Genomic DNA, 22,925 nt, shown 5'->3' with positions numbered 1-22,925 from the left:
CCTCCCTCCCTCCCTCCTCTCCTCAATCTGGGTCCATCCAGGCTGAGAGTAGCAGAACACACACACACCTCCCTCCCTCCTCTCCTCAATCTGGGTCCATCCAGGCTGAGAGTAGCAGTAGCAGCATAAACGATAGAAGACCGTAGCTCCTCCCTCGGTTGGGCTGGGTCTAGAGAGGCAGCTGTACATGGCGTCGGTCTCCCTGACGTCACAATGATTGATCGTTATCCCCAATGGCATTGGCAGCGGAGAGGGAGAGAGAGAGGGAGGGGCATAGAGAGAGCGGGATGGTGAGAGGTGGAGAGAGAGAGCAGTCATACTGAGCCAGCAGGCAGAGCAAAAACAGTGATATAGAAAAGGGAGGGAGTAGCAGGCAGACTTAGAGAAGGCAGAGCTCTGTGAAAATATACTTTTAAACCTTCAGAGAATGGAGTATACCCGCTAGGAGGGCATATACATTTATTCTTTAACCAGGATCAGGGTGTGTGTTCGTGAGTGTGTCCTCAAAATGGGCTGTCAGTTCACTTTAACCTGCTCGTTATTCTGTCGACGAGCAAATAATTAATCTCATTCATCACTCTGCAGAGTCTACATACACACAAGGTAGGCAGGGGAGGGGTGTGTGTGCGTTATTTATGTTCGTTCGTGTGTGCGCGCGTGCGTGTTCTCTGTGTTTGAGTTTGCCTGTGTGTGTGGGTAGGTGTGTGCGAATGTGTGTGCGTATAGATGCGTGGTGTGATGGAGGGAGGCTACTAGTTTGTCGTTCTCTAGGGCCAGGCTATCAGGGGATGCAAGCCGAATGCATGTGACTCTGCAGAGAACCTCAAGGATTGGCTGAGAGCAGCTGTGACCTCAGCAAGCCTCCCTCTTTCTCTTTCTCTCTCGCTCTGCCTCCCTCCCTCTCTACCCCCTCTCTTTCTCTTTTTTTCCCAATAGTTTTTTTTTCTCCTCCTCTCAGCATCCTTGGCTGATTGTGTAAGTTAGAGGCACCGTAGCAGTGGAAGCAGCATCCATGGCCTAAGCCACTGCCTCTCTCGGGCTTCTGATCGGCACTGAGCCCAGCCAGCTCTCCTCTCTGCCCAGTCGTGGTGCATGGACCCTGGGCCAGTAGACAGACGGCGTGTGGCAGTGTTGGAGGCTGTGTGTTAGCTGTAGCGCTAGGTTAGCCCTGTGTTAGGTGCTGTTCTCTATTCTATCCGTGTCATCTGGTAACCAGGGGCTTCTCTCCCCTTCCTGATTTCTTTCCAGGCTCCTTGGAGATAGAGGAATGCAAATCTGCAATCATGATGGAAGGTAAGAGACACTTGAAATTATTCTCTATTTATTTATCCGTCTCATCTGCTAGGTGTGTGTGTGTGTGTGTGTGTGTGTGTGTGTGTGTGTTTGGCAGCTTCAAATGTCATAAGCTGTGCTCCTATTTTGAGTGCATGCATTCCAGTGATCTTACATGTCATTTGGTGGGAAGGGCACAGCCACTGTAGAGAACGTCTCTCTCTACCATGCCAATAGAATGGCCGAGCTAATTGAACACTGTGTGTTTTTCTCTCTCTCTCACCGTCTTCCCTTCCCGTAAAGGATTATTGGGATTTATTGTGCAGAAGCTTATGTGCCCAGCTGGCTAGCTTGTATAAATTCTCTTTGTATGGAGCGGTACACACACACACACACACACACATACACACACACACACACACACAGGGTACCAACGGTGTGTTCTGCTGTAGCCTCTTATCTGCGCGGCCAATAGCCTGCTTGCGTTGCGAGGCCATTTTTCAACAGGAGGTAGCTGCGTTTGCACCCTATGGATAGATTGATCAGTCACGGTCAATGCTGTTCGGGAAACACACAGGACATTCTGGGTCATGTTTGGCCCTTTATGTGTTGATGACGTCATCTGTCTGCAATGATGGAGAGAGCGAGGATCCTTTTATTTCTGCATTCTGTAAACGACATGATTCAATTTAATACATTTCATCTGCCTGCTCCATTTTGAATCTCATCTCCATAATCTACGACATACAGAAAAGCAATACAGATCTACAATCAATTCATGCTGTGATTTATCTTCCAAAAGCATCACTGTTGTGGCAATATTACTATTAATCTGGACATACACTGAACAAAAATATAAACGCAACGTGCAAGAATTTCAACGATTTTACTGAGTTACTGTTCATATAAGGAAATCAGTCCATTGAAATAAATGAGGTTCTAATCTATGTATTTCACATGACTGGGCAGGGGCGTAGCCATGGGTGGGACTGGAAGGGCATAGGCCCACCCAGTTGGGAGCCAGGTCCACCCACTGGGGAGCCGGGCCCAGCCAATCAGAGTGAGTTTTTCCCCACAAAAAGGCTTTATTACAGACATAAATACTATTCAGTTTCATCAGCTGTCCGGGTAGCTGGTCTCACACAATCCCACAGGTGAAAAAGCCGGATGTAGAGGTCCTGGGCTGACGTGGTTACACATGGTCTGCGGTTGTGAGGCCAGTTGGACGTACTGCCAAATTCTCTAAAACGACGTTGGTAGAGAAATTAACATCAAATGATCTGGCAACAGAAAACTTGATACATCTGTGGCGTTGTGTTGTGTGACAGAACTGAACATTTTAGGGTGGCATTTCTAATGTCCCCAACACAAAGTGCACCTGTGTAATGATCATGCATGTTTAATCAGCTTCTTGATATGCCACACCTGTCAGGTGGATGGATTATCTTGGCAATGGAGAAATGCTCACTTAACAGGGATGTAAAACACATGTGTGCTCTAAATTTGAGAGAAATAAGCTTTTTGTGTGTATGGAACATTTCTGGGATCTTTTATTTTAGCTCATGAAACATGGGACAAACACTTTACATGTTGCATTTATATTTTTGTTCAGTATATTTAAGCATGCTAGTTTTAGGTTCATTGTATGTTTATAGTATGTCAGACTACCAGGACGTTAAGTGCAATAAATTGTTGTTGCGTTAGCAATGGCGTCATTCAAGCCTAGTTAGCACAGTGTTGGTAATATGAACACCAAGGCCGTCTGTTCTCCATCTTGCCATCAGATCTGTGTGTTCTAGCAAGACATGTTACCTTAATAATGAAAATGTTTAAAAAAAAATCTAATTGCAACTGAATCCAAATGAATGCTGTTCCACTTTTCATTCTAAGCCTCACCATCAGCACCTTGGCGTTCCCCCTACATTACAGTAGAAACGTGTTGTTAACCATCGACTGGCTCTGCCTGTCTGTGTGTTTAGACGAGTGATCCAGCCTGTCTGTCGGTCAACCCCAGTCCCTGGCGGGCCCGTCGGTGATCACAGGTTCTTGGCTTGGCTTGTGCCATAGAAATACAATTACTTGAACGGTTATCCCCATTCAAGTCATGGTTCTGTGGCCTAAGGAACTTTTCCTGTTCTAGTCATTTCTATGGCTTCTGCTCCAGAGTCCAGCCACATTAGAGGACATTTGGGTGCAGTGACAGAATTGTTTCATAAGGCAGGATTGAGTCTCGTGAAAAACCCATCCAGAAAGGCAAGCAGAAAACCCCCATGATTTTCATACATGGATAGAACCCCTGATTATCTGATTGTGACATTCACACAACACAATCAATGATCAATTTAGCCTGGCATTTTTACTGGGTTCTGACATTGTTTTCAATGTAATGATTTAAACCAAGCCTATAGATATCTATTGACAGACCGACAGTTTTGTGAGAGAAATCCTGTACATCGTGTGCTCTGTCTTAATCAGTGTATCACAATGGTGTTACTCTCGGTCCCGGATCGTGACCTCTGTATAGGTCACATGATGTGGTGCTTTCTGAATGACGTTGTTCCGGTTCACCCCAGTCAAAGCTCTTCACTTCCCCAGTCCATTGGCAGTGACCGATGAGATATTGAATCAAAACAAAAAGCTATAGGTTATAAGACATGCCCTACAGCCCCCAGTGACTTTGTGATCCCTCCCTCCCTTCCTCTTCTCTCCTGCGTGCATGCCATCCACCTGAAGGCCAGATGAAGGAGGCTTGCTGTCAAAACGTTGGCTATTATTAAATGTATTGCATTGGAGTGCATGCCATGCCATCTATCTGTCTGTCTATTTGGCAGAGCGGGGATTATGCTTTGCTAGCTAGCTAGAGATCTTGTCTGGCAGAGGCTTCCCTGCACGTGTCACGGGCGAGGTGTTGGGTAACGTTAGGTTGGGGTTGGAGAATGCATGGGGAAGAAAACGACAGTCACGGTGTGCTGTGTGTCTTTAAATAGCCCTCCATTAGCATTGGCTAGCGCTGTCTTAGTGTGGCTGTGTGACATTGGATTACTAACTGTCAGGTGTAAAGCGGGCGTTAATCCCTGTTAGCAGTGCTGTTTAAAGTCCCACTGACAGGAGGACCGAGAATGGTAATGGTACGATACCGGAAACCATAGAGAGTTGTATCTCTACAGAGTAAACACCCGGCTTAGCTGTCAAGGATAGATGTGAAGCTATTGTCCTAATCTGGAATACGAAGTGATCCCCGGACCTCTCCTCGAATACCCTCCGACCCAAGCCAGTTTCACATGTAATCTGTTCCATGACTAGCAGCACACCTGATACTAACCCCGGAGCTTAGTGATCAGTTGAACATGTTGAATCAGGTGTGCTAGTACTGGAATAGATCAAATAAGTGAAACTGGTTGGAGGTACTCAAGGACAGGTGTGAGAAACATTGGAATGTGTGGATGTACTGTAGGTTCCTGGTATCGTTGTGGAGAAACCAGACTTATATATTCATCATTGGGTGCTTATTGTGGTATGATTGAGTCATGTTAAGGTTGATAGGCAGGGACTAAACAGATCTTGAGATGTCCTAAGGACATGGAATAAGACCCCAGAGGGAGGCCCATTCTTGGGCACGTTAGCCCTGGGTAACCGCCTCATGCTATGTAGCATTGGCTCTAAGGTTTTAATATAGTTGAAGCTGTGATGGCAACGGGGAGGCCCGGGTGGTTCCAAATGGTCTCCAGCTAGGGCTATCACCACGGTTGGCAGCAGGACAAGACGAGGGGCCTAGGAGGGCCAATTTAAATATGAGTTTTTAAATAGTTGTGTTCTTGCTCTTTATTTCCTGTGACTAGTTTTAGTTCTGTGCTAGGTCCCACCCTAGCATTACACTACGTGACCTCGCCCATGAGGGTGTTACCATGGTTCGCTGGGTTCTCCCTCCCTAGCCGGTTGGTGCCAACCTCAGCCTACAACACCAACCCTGCACACTAGATAACATATTATCACACAACAATAGTAGTCCTTTAATCTTCCCTTGATTTAAAAAAATATTTTTTATTAGCATAGTGTTGTAAGAGATGTGCTTACACCCATGTGTTACTGTCCTGGTCTGTTGAGCTGCAGAGGCAGAGCTAGACAGGAAGCAGTAGTGCATAATGTTTGGGGCTTCTTGCAGCTCAGAAGGAAATGCCTTCATTGTGAAAGGAGGGGGGGGGGCAGTGACATCTGGATGTATTCTCAACAGGTGACCCGTTTGTGTGTAGCGCCACTGAGGTGTGAAATTGTGTGTGTCAAAATGCAGAAACAGGCAACAGAAGAGGAAAAGCTCAGTTTAGGGAAGACTAGTGTCTTTGTTGCTGTAAGGGACACTGATTCTGACAGAGACTCAGAGGACTCAAAATGAACTTCCCCCAGAACAAGGCAAAGCAGTAGGGACATGAACTAGGCACAGGAAGGGGACTGTCATCTGGATTAATTGTCCTTCATTTGTTTTGTGTTTTTATGCCCTCACACCTCTGGCCCCTGCTAGTATACCTCTCATTCATTCACACACACATTAACATCCACCCCATCGCTCTCCCTAAGACACACACACATGCATGAAATATGACTTGTTATTCTGTATAATTGTTTGTCTGTCTCCCTTTTTATTGTTGTAATGTATCACCCGCCTCTCTGTGTCTCTGTCCGTCTGTCTCTCTTTCCCCGTGTCTCTGTCCACCTGTCTCTCTCACTGCACCAAATACCCTAGTTTCAGACTTCTAATTATCCTTACACCTTACAAGACTCTAGCCACTTCCATGCCAGTGTTGTGACTTTACTGACTTTACTAATCTGATGACTGTTATTTATCTAATCGACTAACTATGTTTAAGTGTTACCCGATTTTAAATTAATCATGTAACAATTAACTCATTAGGATTTAGGGGACTTCGAGAGCAGTTCTTTAAAGCGTTACCATCTCCTGAACTAAACTCTAAAGGTATTTACCTATCACATCCATAAACAGTCAACTTATTAATCATAACCTCGTATCATATCATCATTCTGAACTGTCGTAACCTCCTGTGACTGCAAAAACCTGAGCCTTACTTATGATTCAGTACTACACAAATTGGTTTAATTACATTGCCGTTCAAAAGATTGAGGTCACTTGTCTTTGAAAGAAAAGTACTTTTTTTTGTCCATTACAATGACATCAAATTGATCAGAAATACAGTGTATACATTGTTAATGTTGTGAATTATTATTGTAGCTGGAAACCTTATGGAATATCTGCATAGGTGTACAGAGGCCCATTTGAGCAGCCATCACTCCTGTGTTCCAATGGCACATTGTGTTAGATAATCCAAGTTTATAATTTTAATAGCCTAATTGATCATTAGAAAACCCTTTTGCAATTATGTTAGCACAGCTGAAAACTGTTTGTCCTGATTAAAGAAGCAATAAAACTGGCCTTTAGACTAGTTGAGTATCTGGAGCATCAGCATTTGTGGGTTCGATTACAGGCTCAAAATGGCCAGAAACAAATAACTTTTTTCTGAAACCTGTCAGTCTATTCTTGTTCTGAGAAATGAAGGCTATTCCATGCTAGAAATTGCCAAGAAACTGAAGCTCTCAAAACAATGCAGTATACCACTCCCTTCACAGAACATCGCAAACTGGCCCTAACCAGAATAGAAAGAGGAGTGGGAGGCCCCAGTGCACAACTGAGCAAGAGGACAAGTACATTAGAGTGTCTAGTTTAAGAAACAGATGCCTCACAAATCCTCAACTGGCAGCTTCATTAAATAGTACCCGCAAAACACCATTCTCAATGTCAACAGTGAAGAGGCGACTCCGGGATGCTGGCCTTCTAGGCAGAGTTGCAAAGAAAAAGCTATACCTCAGACTAGCCAATAAAAAGAAAAGAAAAGATTAAGATGGGAAAAAGAACACAGACATTGGACAGAGGAACTCTGCAGCCACTTCACTGTTGACGTTGAGACTGGTGTTTTGTGGGTACTATTTAATGAAGCTGCCAGTTGAGGATTTGTGAGGCGTTTGTGACACGTTCTCTGACCTCACTCGAGGGGGCGGTGACTACTTACTGTGCACAGTTATAGAAATAATTTCCCCTTATAGTTTCTAAAATCCCCTCCCTCTCTTAACAAAAACACTGTCATTTTTCATATGTCATGCACAACGTGGAGGATGGAAACTTCATACATGTAGTGGGTATACTTTTCAAGTTACAGTATTTCCTTTATAACATTTGAAATGACAACACAAAATTACATCCAAACCGACATCAGTGTTCTTTTAGGTTGCCTCTGACCATTCCCCACGTTCTATGTTAGAAATATTTTTCTAGTATTTACTTTAGAACGTGTTAGAGTTTTGGCGGGAAAATCTTTGAAACAAAGGCACATTCCTCCGGTGAATTTGGAGAGGGAGAGAGTTGAATGTTCTGTCCTTGATTTACAGCAGGGTGTGAGCTGTCGACACCCACCAGTTCCTTTCTCGAGGGGGTCTGGTTGAAGTTACTTATTGCAAAGCTGATCTGACCTATTTGGATCCTCACAGGACAGTCATGACACCAGTCGGAGGAACTTCAGTAATTTATCTTTGAACACTGACAGTTGGATAAGGTTATGTTAGCAACATTTGGTGGGGCTAGAGATCCTGACAGCGTTGTGTCCAGCCTGAGACATGCCATGTAGTTATCCTGACACTCACACCTCACCATTGCCACAGCCATGAAATGTTTACTTACGAGGCCTTTCCAAACAATGCAGAGTTAAGAAGTAAGAAAATTATAAAATAAAAATATAAAATAGTAGCTATAAATACCAATAAGGAGGCTATATACAGGGAGTACCGGTACCAAGTCAATGTACGAGGTAGTTGAAGTGATATATAGGTAGGGGTAAAAGTGACTAGGCCATCAGGATAGATAATAAACAGAGTAGCAGCATATGTGAAGAGTATGAAAGTGTGTGTGGCATCATTATGCATGTGTGTGTTGGAGTGTAAGTATGTGTGAGTGTTGGGGTTGAGTTCAGTGAGTGTGTATAGAGTCAGCGCAAGAGCGTCAGTTCAAAAAACAAGTCAATGCAAATAGTCCGGGTAGCCATTTGATTAACTGCTCCGCAGACCTCTGGTATGGGGGTAGAAGCTGTTCAGGAGCCTTTTGGTCCCGGTACCGCTTGCCGTGCGGTAGCAGAGTGAACAGTCTATGGCTTGGGTGTATGGGGTCTTTGACAATTCTTTGCACCACCCTCTGCTGCACCTTGCGGTCAGATGCTAAGCAGTTATCATATCAAATCAAATGTGTTTAGATAGCCCTTCGTACATCAGCTGATATCTCAAAGTGCTGTACAGAAACCCAGCCTAAAACCCCAAATAGCAAGCAATGCAGGTGTAGAAGCACGGTGGCTAGGAAAAACTCCCTAGGAAGAAACCTAGAGAGGAACCAGGCTATGAGGGGTGGCCAGTCCTCTTCTGGCTGTGCCGGGTGGAGATTATAACAGAACATGGCCAAGATGTTCAAATGTTCATAAATGACCAGCATGATCAAATAATAATAATCACAGTAGTTGTCGAGGGTGCAGCAAGTCGGCACCTCAGGAGTAAATGTCAGTTGGCTTTTCATAGCCGATCATTAAGAGTATCTCTACCACTCCTGTTGTCTCTAGAGAGTTGAAAACAGCATGTCTGGGACAGGTAGCACGTCCGGTGAACAGGTCAGGATTCCATAGCCGCAGGCAGAACAGTTGAAACTGGAGCAACAGCATGGCCAGGTGGACTGGGGACAGCAAGGAGTCATCAGGCCAGGTAGTCCTGAGGCATGGTCCTAGGTCATCAGGTCATCAGGTCATCAGGTCATCAGGTCATCAGAGAGAGAGAGAGAGAGAGAGAGAGAGAGAGAGAGAGAGAGAGAGAGAGAGAGAGAGAGAGAGAGAGAGAGAGAGAGAGAGAGAGAGAGAGAGAGAGAGAGAGAGAGAGAGAGAGAGAGAGAGAGAGAGAGAGAGAGAGAGAGGAGAGAGAGAGAGAGAGAGAGAAGAGAGAGAGAGAGAGAGAGAGAGAGAGAGAGAGAGAGAGAGAGAGAGAGAGAGAGAGAGAGAGAGAGAGAGAGAGAGAGAGAGAGAGAGAGAGAGAGAGAGAGAGAGAGAGAGAGAGAGAGAGAGAGAGAGAGAGAGAGAGAGAGAGAGAGAGAGAGAGAGAGAGAGAGAGAGAGAGAGAGAGAGAGAGAGAGAGAGAATACTTAAATTCACACAGGACACTGGATAAGACAGGAGAAGTACTCCAGATATAACAAACTGACCCTAGCCCCCCGACACATAAACCACTGCAGCATAAATACTGGAGGCTGAGACAGGTGGGGTTAGGAGACACTGTGGCCCCATCCTATGATACCCCAGGACAGGGCCAAACAGGAAGGATATAACCCCACCCACTTTGCCAAAGCACAGCCCCCACACCACTAGAAGGATATCTTCAACCACCAACTTACCATCCTGAGACAAGGCCGAGTATAGCCCACAAAGATCTCCGCCACGGCACAACCCAAGGGGGGGCGCCAACCCAGACAGGAAGATCAATTTAGTGACTCAACCCACTCAAGTGACGCACCCCTCCTAGGGACGGCATGAAAGAGCACCAGTAAGCCAGTGACTCAGCCCCTGTAATAGGGTTAGAGGCAGAGAATCCCAGTGGAGAGAGGGGAACTGGCCAGGCAGAGACAGCAAGGGCGGTTCGTTGCTCCAGAGCCTTTCCGTTCACCTTCACACTCCTGGGCCAGACTACACTCAATCATATGACCCACTGAAGAGATGAGTCTTCAGTAAAGACTTAAAGGTTGAGACCGAGTCTGCGTCTTTCCCATGGGCAGGCATACCATTCCATAAAAATTGAGCTCGATAGGAGAAAGCCCTGCCTCCAGCTGTTTGCTTAGAAATTCTAGGGAAAATTAGGAGTCCTGCGTCTTGTGACCGTAGCGTACGTGTAGGTATGTACGGCAGGACCAAATCAGAGCGATAAGTAGGAGCAAGCCCATGTAATGCTTTGTAGGTTAGCAGTAAAACCTTGAAATCAGCCCTTGCTTTGACAGGAAGCCAGTGTAGAGAGGCTAGCACTGGAGTAATATGATCATTTTTGGGGGTTCTAGTCAGGATTCTAGCAGCTGTATTTAGCACTAACTGAAGTTTATTTAGTGCTTTATCCGGGTAGCCGGAAAGTAGAGCATTGCAGTAGTCTAACCTAGAAGTAACAAAAACATGGATTAATTTTTCTGCATAATTTTTGGACAGAAAGTTTCTGATTTTTGCAATGTTACGTAGATGGAAAAAAGCTGATATATATCATACCAAGAAGTGATGCAGCCAATCAAGATTCTCTCAATGGTGCAGCTGTAGATCTGATGGCCTATGGCAAATCTTTTCGGCCTCCTGGGGGGGAGAGGTGTTGTCGTGCCATCTATGATTGTTGGTGTGTGTAAACCATGTTAATTCCTTAGTGATGTGGACACCCGCTCCACTACAGCCCCTTCGATGTGGATGTGGGCATGCTCGGCCCTCCATTTCCTGCTGTCCACGATCAGCTACTTTGTCGTGTTGATATTGAAGGAGAGGCTGTTATCCTGGCACTACACTGGCAGGTCACTGACCTCCTTCCTGAGAGGTTGTTGTCCTGGCACTACACTGCCAGGTCACTGACCTCCTCCCTATAGGCTGGCTCATCATTGTCGGTGATCATCCTCAAACTTAATGATGGTTTTGTATTTGTGCGCAGCCACACAGTCGTGGGTGAACAGGGAGTACAGGAGGGGACTAAGCACGCAGCCCTGAGGGGCCCCCACGTTGAGGGTCAGCATGGCGGATTTGTTTTTGCCTACCCTCACCAACTGGGGGTGGACAGTCAGGAAGTCCAGGATCCAGTTGCATAGGGAGGTGTTTAGTCCCAGGGTCCTGAGCTTCGTGATGAGCTTGGAGGGAACTAGGGTGTTAAATGCTGAGCTGTAGTCAATGAACAGCATTCTCACAAAGGTGTTCCTCTTATCCAGGTGGGAGAGGGCAGAGTGGAGTGCAATAGAGAGAGTGTCATCTGTTGAGACGGTATGCGAATTGGAGTGGGTCCAGGGTGTTTGGGATGAGTGTGTTGATGTTAGCCATGACCAGCCTTTCAAATAATTTCATTCCTACAGATAGTCATTTAGACAGGTTACCTTGCTGTTCCTTGTGTATATGTATTCTTGAGTTAATTTAGGAGACGGTAACTCATTGAACAAACGTTTCCCATGGTGCCCCAAATTCCTAATGAGTTAATTATTACATGATCAATTTAATTGAGTAATAATTAAACGTAGTAGGTAATTATTCGATGAATAGCAGTCATTACATTAACGATAGTCACGTCACAACACTAGCTAACTCTTCTAATGTTACGGCTGCTACTGTGCCAACTAGCAGAGATACAGTGCCTTCATAAAATATTCATAACCCTTATTCCACATTTTGTTATTCCACTGTCCATTTGTCTCTCTATTGTTGATTGGGTTTATCTCTTTTCATCTGTTTGTGTATCACTGTCCGTCTGTCTGTGTATCTACGAGTGTGTGTTAGCGAGCGGGCAGGCTCAGGTCACAGATTAGAGCCTTCCTGAGCATGTGACCCTGGATTAGGAGGCCTCTCTGTCTCTACTCTCTGACACACACATACAGGCACACGCACACACACGCAGGCACACACACACATATTCACACTGCAGAAACTTCTGATGATTATAATGTCTCCTTGCAGAAGGAAAAATAGATTGCGAAGGAGAGAGAGAAATAGCTGTAGGGGGGAGAGGGACAACAAGACATATATGGTGTGTGTCAGGAAAAGACAGGTAAACAGAGGAGGAGAGATGGAGGAGGGGATGAAGAGAGGAGAGGAAAACAGTCAGAATGTGTCAAGATAGACTGAGAGAGAGCGATAGCGTGAGAGTAGAAGAGGAAGGGAGAGATGGAGGGAGGGGGGAGAGAGGGAGAACTCTGTGGTCCAATTGTCCCCGGATGGCAGCCATCGCAGGCCAATATTTTATTGAGTCACTGTCCTGCGTGTAACATCACTGGCCTCTGAAACTCCTATTGGCTCTGAATCAGGAAGTCCAGAGGGGGTCTGAGAATTATGTAGGGGGCCAAATTACTCATTATACTCTCTACCAGAATGTAGACTTTTCATTTTGCCCCTATTAGTTCCCAAAACAATGCCAACCCTGATATTGCATGCAGCTCTGTTATCCCGTTGCTCCAGCCATGTGCTCTAGCCAGAGGGCAGTGCCAGGTTGCCAGCCCATTGCATCTGATAATTCATCTTCTTTTAATTAGAATGTTCTCGCTCTCTCCTCCTCTCCACTGAGTGTCCTCCATTTCCTGTTGATTTGATTGGGGACATCTTCTCCTCTCCTCTGCTCCTTCCTTCCTATGTTGGGGAGGGAGGTATGGATGGAGGGATGGGGTAAAGAAGGAGAGGGGATGCCCTGAGGGAAGTTAGTGTGATTTATTTTTGTCATGTTTTATTAATAACTTGCCTCATAACTAATTCAGCTGCTCCCACGCTGCCCAAACTAAAATGCTTTGGCAATTTCTCTCTCACTGGAACCATAGTGTCTGAACTAATACACACTCTTATACAGACACAATATAAAAAAGTACACTGTTAGTTTTATTAATAGTGTTTGACCACTAAGACTCATATTTTGCGGGCAATCTATCTGATCAAACTTCGCCAATAGATGTGCAGTGTGTAAGATGTGGATGGAATTCAACCAGTGGTTGAAGAGGATTTTAGATGGACTTAGCCACTGTACAGTGTAGGTCATGTGTAATTCAACTCTACAGCGGTGGCATCCATTTTGCTGTAGGCTATAGAACCTCTTTGGCTGGGGTTTCTCTGTGATGGTATCAGTGCCAGAGCAGTAACAACAGCTGTCAGTCACTGTGTGAGAGGGGTGGAGACTAGTATGGATACAGTGAGACAGTAACACAACAACAGAAAGAGTAGAGATTAGGTTTTAGATGGAAACTGTGAGGATGGGTGGAGGGATGAAAGGATGTGTGTGATTTAAAAAAAAATGTGGTTCACAACGTGTGTGTGTGTGTGTGTGTGTGTGTGTGTGTGTGTGTGTGTGTGGTTTGGTTGTACTAGCCTTGTGGGTACCAGAAGTTCTCACAAGGATAGTACAACGAGGAAAATTCAGACAAGTGGGGACATATTGCCGGTCCCCACAAGGAAAAAGGACATTTTAGGCTTAGGGGTTAGGTTTAGGGTTACAATTGGGGTTATAGGGTTAGGTTTAGTTTCAGGGTTTTGGCTTAGTGTTAGGTTAAGGGTTAGGGTTAGATTTAGGGTTAGGGAAAATATCATTTTAAATGGGAATAAATGTTTTGGTCCCCACAAGGGTAGTAAAACAAACACATAGGAACTGTAGGATGAGTCATCAGTGTTCACTGTGTGGGCTGTGTCATTTCAAGGATGCCAGACTGAGACATTATAGAAAAGAGCAGTGGCAGTGTGAAAGTGTTTGTTGCATTAAGTAGCATTGGCAGTATATCCATTCTCCACCCCTAAACCCAGTCCTACATTGTCGCTCAGCCCCAACCCTAGCTTTTCCCAACCATGTCCCAGACAACACTTCAGTCTTGGTAATACTAGCCAGTAATACCAGTGATAACTGGTACCACTACCAGCATCATTTCCTTAGCCCCAGTCCCAACTCTATAGTTCCCCTTGTTATGACTGCTCCTCCATGTCTTCTAACCATGCTGGCTGATCAGTCCATAGTCTGAGACTATTGATGCTCTCTGGACCTTACATCTCTCCCCTAGTTATCTCTCCAGTGCAGTTTGGTCCGCCAAATGCTAAGGAGAGGACAGCTTTGGCCGTTTGTGAGACAATTAATTATTATTATTATGTCCAGTAAGGATTTCTTAGGCAGCTTCATCCCCGCTGGCACAACATCACTGGTACTTGATTTGATAATTATACACGCATGATACAGATTTAGTTCAAGTCAATGAGATACACTATACTGCCCATTAGTTATAAATGAATAGCTGTAATGAATTTGAGTCAGTGTGTGGTACCTGTACTTCACATCTATCTTCGGGATAATCATTTAGCCTTGGCGATGATGCTTGCTCAGATGTCAGGCCAGACATAGCAGCACAGCACTCCTATGTACTTTGACTGAATCACACTGAGTGAATTGCACCAAACCACCACCTGTGAGCAGGAGACTAGGATACCTCGTGTGGGTGTGTCTGTGTGTCAGGTTGTGTCTGGGTCTAAGATGTCATTGTAAAGACCATTGGGATTAAGACGGGTATTGAGTCATCAGGTTTTCATATAATTACAGCAAATTATTTGGAGGCTACATTTACGTCATTGTGTTCATGTGCGTCTTTTTTGTGCGTGCTTGCATAGTCTAACTGACTGTGTGCATTGTGTGTGTGTGTGTGTTTTCACCCTGTCAACTCACAAATGGACACCCTGCCAGTCCTCCTCTCTCTTGTCCCTATGTTATGGATGACTCATGGCCAAATAGGATTTCGTTAGCAGGCATTAGCCCTATCACTGAATAGAGGACCCATTTGATTTTCACCATCAGCATAGAGAGGCAGGAGACTTGGCGAATCAGCAACAATACAACCGAGAGAAAAAAAACTGCCTTTTCAATGCCTACTGTAAGAGCCCCTCGAAGGTGAATGGCTGAGGAATGAAAGGGAGAAAAGGTTGATGGTCATTCTATCGCTCTCGCTTTGTAAGACTCTCTCGACTGACGTCATAGAGAGACAGTGTGTGATGTGTTCTGGCCTTGGTCTGGAGTCTTGTGAAGGGCTTGAAATGTACTTTTTTTTAAATCCACTTGTCCTTTGGACAATTATGAGAAATGTTTTTATTTTCCAAAAATATAGGGGGAAAAAATCATTGGTTGAAAAAGGTAATTGAAAATTGTGTGACGCAAGGGACCACTGAAAAACAAAATTGGCCTTTGCACGTTCAAGCCTGACTCAAAAACACTGCCCCTTTAAGGCTCTCCTGCTGGATAGTTGACCACCCTTCATAGCCTATAAAATCTTGTAACATTACAATCAAATACATTTTACGTCTTTATAAAATAATTTCCTGAATCAGGGATCCAATGGCTAAAGTATACGACTTCAAAGCAACGTTTCTAACTAAGACATCTTTATCTTTAACCTTTGCAATCCTAAAATATAGAGGTTTCAGCGAAGATCTATTCACAGCACGGGAGTTTTGTAAATGATGCTTTTCTACGAATATTTGTTTTATGTTGTCAGAATGACATTGCCAATGCTGAAACGAGGTGAATCCCAGCTTTCCAACATTGTCAAATTTTATTTTTTTGACTCCTAATAGTGAAAGCTTGAGAGGCAGTTTAGTATTTAGCATTGGAGTATTTAGCATTGGTTTATTAACACTCCCGTTCATCAACAGTGCATTGTCTAAATAGTCTAACTATCAAGATAACTAGCCAGTCTACATGATACGTGTTGAATTGGCTATCTAGTTGCTCTGTTATCATTGTTTAATTAGCTATCTGCTGCAATGTGTGTCTCGCTCTCCTCTGGCTCTTTTGTAATGGCACACATGCCGAGATGAGATCCTCAGACGCCTTGTGAGACCATATGCTGGTGCGGTTGGCCCTGGGTTCCTCCTAATGCAAGACAAAGCTAGACCTCATGTGGCTGGAGTGTGTCAGCAGTTCCTGCAAGAGGAAGGCATTGATGCTATGGACTGGTCCGCCCGTTCCCCAGACCTGAATCCAATTGAGCACATCTGGGACATCATGTCTCGCTCCATCCACCACAGACTGTCCAGGAGTTGGCAGATGCTTTAGTCCAGGTCTGGGAGGAGATCCCTCGGGAGACCATCCGTCACCTCATCAGGAGCATGCCCAGGCGTTGTAGGGAGGTCATACAGGCACGTGGAGGCCACACACACTACTGAGCCTCATTTTGACTTGTTTTAAGTACATTACATCAAAGTTGGATCAGCCTGTAGTGTGGTTTTCCAATTTAATTTTGAGTGTGACTCCAAATCCAGACCTCCAGGGGTTGATAAATTTGATTTCCATTGATCATTTTTGTGTGATTTTGTTGTCAGCACATTCAACTATGTAAAGAAAAAAGTATTTAATAAGAATATTTCATTCATTCAGATCTAGGATGTGTTATTTTAGTGTTCCCTTTATTTTTTTGAGCAGTGTATTTAGACCCCTTGACTTTTTCCACATCTTGTTAGGTTACAGCCTTATCTAAAATGGATTAAATTATCAATCTACACTAGAGGTCAACCGATTTATGACTTTTCAACACCGATACCGTTTATTGGAGGACCAAAAAAAGCTGATACCGATTAATCAGCCAATTTATATATATATAATATTACATATATATGTATGTGTGTAATAATGACAATTACAACAATACTGAATGAACACTTTTATTTTAACTTAATATAATACATAAATAAAATGTATTTTGTCTCAAATAAATAATGAAACATGTTCAATTTGGTTTAACTAATGAAAAAACACAGTGTTGGAGGAGAAAGTAAAAGTGCAATATGTGCCATGTAAAAAAGCTAATGTTTAAGTTCCTAGCTCAGAACATGAGGACATAAGAAATCTGGTGTTTTTTTTTAACTTGAGTCTTCAATATTCCCAGTTAACAAGTTTTAGGTTGTAGTTATTATAGGAAGTATAGGACTATTTCACTCTATACCATTTGTATTTCATATACCTTTTGACTATCTTATAGGCACTATAGTATTGTCAGCCTAATCTCGGGAGTTGATAGGCTTGAAGTCATAAACAGCACTGTGCTTCAAGCATTGCGAAGAGCTGCTGGCAAATGCAGGAAAGTGCTGTTTGAATAAATGCTTACGAGCCTGCTGCTGCCTACCATCGCTCAGTCAGACTGCTCTATCAAATATCAAATCATAGCCTTAATAATAATAATATAATAACACATAGAAATACTAGCCTTAGGTCATTAATATGGTAAAAACCGGAAACTATAATTTCGAAAACAAAACGTTTATTCTTTCAGTGAAATACGGACAGTTCCATATTTTATAGAACGGGGGCAACCCTAAGTCTAAATATGTCATAATTATGTAAAATTCTGGCAAATTAATTACGGTCTTTGTTAGGAAGAAATGGTCTTCACACATTTCGCAACGAGCCAGGCGGCCCTAACTGCTGCATATACCCTGACGCGAATGTGCTTTTGTTAAATCATCCCCCGTTTGGCGAAGTAGGTTGTGATTCAATGATAAATGAACAGGCACCACATTGATTATATGCTACAAGCTAGTTAAACTAGTAATATCATAAACCATAACATAACAGGTGGTCACCCTGCCACGCAGTCTCCTTGGTTACTACATGATTCTACGTGTTATTTCATAGTTTTGATGTCTTCACTATTGTTATACAATGTAGAATATAGTAGAAATAAAGAAAAACCCTTGAATGAGTAGGTGGGTCCAAACTTTTGAGTGGTATTGTATATCTTGATTAGATAAGTATTCAACCCCTTGAGTCAATACATGTTAGAATATCCTTTGTCATCGATTACAGATGTGAGTCTTTCTGGGTAAGGCTATAAGAGCTTTGCACACTTGTGTTGTATAATATTACCTTACTGTAATAGTTTTCCATTAAAATGGCCAAAAGCTTTTTTAGGAAAAAACAATTTCTCAAGCAAGGGTTTTGCTAGGACTGTCTGGGAGTGGTCTGACTGGGAAGGGGAAGACTTAAAACTAGCTGTATTTGCAGAGAGATTTGGAACTCTCTCTGTTATTGGTCTATTAACCAATTTACAGCCTGGTGATGTCACCAGGCAAGCCAAAACCATGCAAACAGGCTGATTTCAAGGTCCTGCATAGATAGTTGAAAATACAATCAGGAAATAACACTGATCCATTTTTTTGACACTTTTGCAGTGTTCGTTTCATCAGCCGTTGTACAATATGATACAAAACACAGGAAAAATATAATTTTGACTGCAATGGGCTTTTAAGACAGGTTAAAGTTATGAACAGTAGCTTATCTCCCAAATTCTAGCCTACGAAGATGTTGTCCTAAAGTTGTTGTGGCTTTCAAAAATAACAAGAATGAAAGTCACAGCTTTTTATAAGAGACAGAACAAACAATGTTATTTATTTTTCAATTATTTTACAAGGCAAATTAAGCAATTATTGTCCAGTTCTGAGGACTGTAGACTGATTCTATCAAGACCATGAAGTAGACCTATAACCTAGCTCACTACAGTAAGAAAGGCCATTCCTTATCAGACAGCCAATGCTCCATCATGTTACGCGTCACACAGGCATACGGACACACACAAACCTGTGCTGCTCCACCAGAAAGGAAAATTACAACAGATTTGGAAAAAGATAGGGCATATATCACAATGTTTTATGGATACATAATCATGATAGGACAAAGGTTGACCCAACCCTAGTCTCTCTCTCTCTCTCTCTCTCTCTCTCTCTCTCTCTCTCTCTCTCTCTCTCTCTCTCTCTCTCTCTCTCTCTCTCTCTGTCTCTGTGTGACATGCTGACAGTCGAGGTCAGGGCCTTTTTATTATGACAGCTCTATTGATAATGTCCCTATAGAGGTCACGTTGATGTCAGAACAATCTCCTTGGACACACGGACAGCTTTATCTCTTCATGCTCTTCCCTCGCTGCCTGCAGCACTGGGCTGCCTGGCAGAAACCAGTCATTCTCTCTGAATCTTCTATCTTACAGTCAGAGGAAGGAGTCAACCTCACCTCACCGCGTCGCAGAGCATACGTCTTTTGATACCGTTTTTTTTTCTTTCAAAAGAAATGCCGCTGGCTGTTTACCTGCGTATGTAGATAGACCAGCAGCAGAGTTTTATCTTATCATATAAGGACTATAGCATTCCATTCTGTATAAAATGGCAGCCACTTTTGTGACAGTGTTACCATTGCTGTGTAACCAAAAAATATACAAATACGGAAGATCCATATTAATGTCTCAACAAGATTTAAAATACTCTCAAATAAAAGTCTGCTGATTTTAGTTTTTTCTTCTTGAACAAAGTGGGTCGGAGAAGGAAAGGGGCTTTTTGTAGGTTAGCCTGCCGAGCCGAAGCCCAAGGCTGTCTCAGCGCTTTGTGCTGTTGTGGCTCAGTGTGACTCGCCATTTGAAGGTCATGTCAATGAGGCCGGAAACCACTTTGTTCCTCTGACTGCTTTTGATGAAACCACTTTGTTCCTCCAAGGCTGCGTTTACACAGGCAGCCCAATTCTGATCTTTTGCCCAATTATTTGAGCCCGGTTTCCCAAAAGCATCTTAAGGCTACGTTCAGCATTAGAACCTTCGTAGGAGCATCGTTAAATCTCTGAGCTGTTTCCCAAAACCATCTTTACTAAAATTGCTGTTGAATACGCTGGTTATTTAACAACTGCCTCAGACCAGTTGTAGAACAGATGTTTATCTGTTTTTCTGTTTCCCCGGTTAACTTTAGAACGAAAGTGACAAGTGACTACAAATACAAAGTTGCCCATTTCTTTGCATTACAAGCAAAGGATATGAAGACGTTTCAAATGTGTAGGCTACATAGACCTATATATTTTAATGATATTGAAATCAATTTCATGTTAATTCAATTGAGTTTTAATTAGCTATTTGTACGGTACTGTCTCTATATATTTAATGATGTGAAATGTGCACATTGCTGTGCCAAATCTTGATTTAGTGCATTATTATAGGGTACGCATTAGAATAAGCCTCCTCAATATTTGTAGCCATAGGTGATAATCTCTTTAGGAGCTGATCCATCATCAGTAATGTGGAATAATTCTAATGTTAAGGTAAGATTGGAAAGGGAGAACGCTGATCCAAGAGCAGTGCTTCCATTCTTTCGATTCTACCGGTATCGACACATGCCTCAACGATGCATTTAGCGAATGTTCCCTCTACGTGGTGTTTTGATAAATGTCAGGGTCTGAAAGAGGAATTTATGGTGTGTTTCTTTCTCGCTCTCAGAGAGCGAGAGAGAGGGCTGGTGGTGGTTGATGAGATGAATTTGAAGCTGTGAGAAACTGAAGTCTCTGGGTTGGTTTTTATAGCCACTCTGGTCAGAAGGGCCTGAGGACAGTACATTCCTCTCCCCACCAGAACCCTCCCTGACCAACCTGTAATCCCTATAGGAGGGGGGTGGAGGAAGGTTCCGGGGATCAGGACTGCCTGGGACCCACTGATTAGAGAGAGGGAGGGATGGGAAAGAGGGAGTGAGGAGAAATCCACAGGAATTCCCAACAGCTTTGAGCTTTTAGCAGTCAGATCTTCCTATCTGTCTGGGATCAGAGAGAGAGAGAGAGAGAGAGAGAGAGAGAGAGAGAGAGAGAGAGAGCATGAAAGAGAGCAGTGTTTCCCCTAGGATTATTTTCAGCAGCGTTGGCAAAGTTCTCATGGTGAGGTGGGAGGTGTGGTAGTGGGGAGAGGCCAACAGCGCTGTCTCCGACAATTTCTAGAGGCCCTCCTCTTGGCCACACAGACACAATTTTGTTGTTTTTAAAGCTAATTTCCTGCTATTTAATTGAGATTTTGTGTCACTGATGTACACACAATACCCCATAATGTCAAAGTGAAATTTTGTTTGTAGAAAATGTTTGAAATTATGAAAAGATTAAAAGCTGAAATGTCTTGCGTCAACTTAAACTGTTTGTTATGGCAAGCATAAATAAGTTTAGGAGTAAAAATGTGCTTAACAAACACTCATTCCGTGTGGATAACATGATTTTTGAATGACTACCCCATCTCTGTACCTCACATCAACAATTATCTGTAAGGTCCTTCAATCGAGTAGTGAATTTCAAGCACAGATTCAACCACAAAGACCAGGAAGGTTTTCCAATGCCTTGAAAAGAAGGGCACCTAGATGGGTAAAAAAAGTAGCAGACTAAATATCCCTTTGTGCATGGTGAAGTTATTAATTAGGCTTTGGATGGTGTATTAATTAGGCTTTGGATGGTCTCTACAAAGATACAGGCACCATTCCTAACTCAGTTGCCAGAGAGGAAGAGTAAGGAAACTGTTCAGGGATTTCAACATGAAGCCAATGGTGACTTTAAAACAGTTAGACAGTTTAATGGCTGTGATAGGATAACTGAGGATGGATCAATAACATTGTAGTTACTCCACAATACTAACCTAAATGACAAAGAGAAAATAAGGAAGCCTGTACAGAATAAAACTATTCCAAAACATGCATCGTGTTTGGCACAAGACACTTAAGTAACACTGCAAAATATGTGGCAAAGAAATGAACTTTTTTAGAAAGCATTATGTTTGATGAAAATCCAACACAACACATCATTGAGTACCACTCTTCATATTTTCAAACATGCTGGTGGCTGCATCATGTTATGGGTATGCTTGTCATCAGCAGGACTAGGGAGTTTCTTACAATAAAAAGAAACGGAATACAGCTATAAGCACAGGCAAAATCCTAGAGGAATCCTAGGTTCAGTCTGCTTTCCACCAGACACTGGGAGACAAATTCACCTTTCAGCAGGACAATAACCTACAACACAAGGCCACATGTACACTGGAGTAGCTTAGCAAAATGACAGTGAATGTTCCCGAGAGGCCTAGTTACAGTTTTGACTTAAATCGTCTTGAAAATCTATGGCAAGACTTGAAAGTGGCTGTCTAGCGATGATCAACAATCAACTTGACAGAGCTTGAAGGTTAATGTAAAATATTGTACAATCCAGGTGTGCAAAGCTCTTAAAGACTTACCCAAAAACACTCACAGCTGTAATCGCTGTCAGAGGTGCTTCTACAAAGTGCTGGATATTTCTGTTTTTAATTTTCTATACATTTGCAAACATGTTTTCCATTTGTCATTATGATGTGTTATGAGTAGATGAGTGTGGGGAGAAAATAGTTTATACATTTTGAATTCCAGTCTGTCGCACAACAAAATGTGGAATGTCAAGGAGTATGTGTATTTTCTGACGGTACTGTACTGAATGTACAAAACATTAGCAACACCTTTCCAAATATTGAGTTGCACCCCCTTTTGCCCTCAGAACAGCCTCAATTCATTGGAGCATGGACTCTACAAGGTGTCAAAAGCGTTCTATGGGGAGGCTGGCTCTTGTTGACTCCCATGCTTCCCACAGTTGTGTCAAGTTGGCTGGATGTCCTTTGGGTGGTGGATCATTCTTGATACACACGGGAAACTGTTGAGTATGAAAACCTCACCACCGTTGCAGTTCTTGACACACTTAAACCTGGCACCTACTACCATACCCTGTTCAATGACACTTACAGTAAAAACACTGTTTTGCCCATTCACCCTCTGAATGGCACACGTACACAATCCATGCCTCAATTGTATCAAGGCTTAAAAATCCTTCTTTATTAACGTGTCTCCTCCCATTCATCTACACTGTTTTGAAGTGGATTTAACAAGTGACATCAATATGGGATCATAGCTTTCACCTGGATTCACCTGTTCAGTCTGTCATGGAAAGAGCAGGTTTTGCTAATGCTTTGTACAGTGTGTGTGTGTATCCATATATACTGAACAAAAATATAAACGCAACATGCAACAATTTAAAAGAGTTTA

General features: G+C 43.2%; 1 protein-coding gene across 9 annotated transcripts in view; it reads left to right on the top strand.

Moving 5' to 3' along the window:
• Positions 1-22,925, top strand: part of LOC109897217 (SH3-containing GRB2-like protein 3-interacting protein 1) — a 105,229-nt gene that overhangs the window by 23,578 nt on the left and 58,726 nt on the right. For 8 of the 9 annotated variants that reach the window (XM_031833637.1, XM_031833636.1, XM_031833627.1 and 5 more), the window contains exon 3: positions 1,249-1,293. In XM_031833637.1, coding sequence (XP_031689497.1) covers positions 1,249-1,293 — 45 coding nt within the window. Of the gene's footprint in view, positions 1-352; positions 604-1,248; positions 1,294-22,925 lie in introns of those variants that run through there. The other variant, XM_031833634.1, reaches the window with a different exon arrangement.

Source organism: Oncorhynchus kisutch, linkage group LG10, assembly GCF_002021735.2.
Source record: "Oncorhynchus kisutch isolate 150728-3 linkage group LG10, Okis_V2, whole genome shotgun sequence".
NCBI classification, from domain to species: domain Eukaryota; kingdom Metazoa; phylum Chordata; class Actinopteri; order Salmoniformes; family Salmonidae; genus Oncorhynchus; species Oncorhynchus kisutch.
Note: the sequence above shows the minus strand (reverse complement) of the source record. Positions and strands in the feature narration are given on the sequence as shown.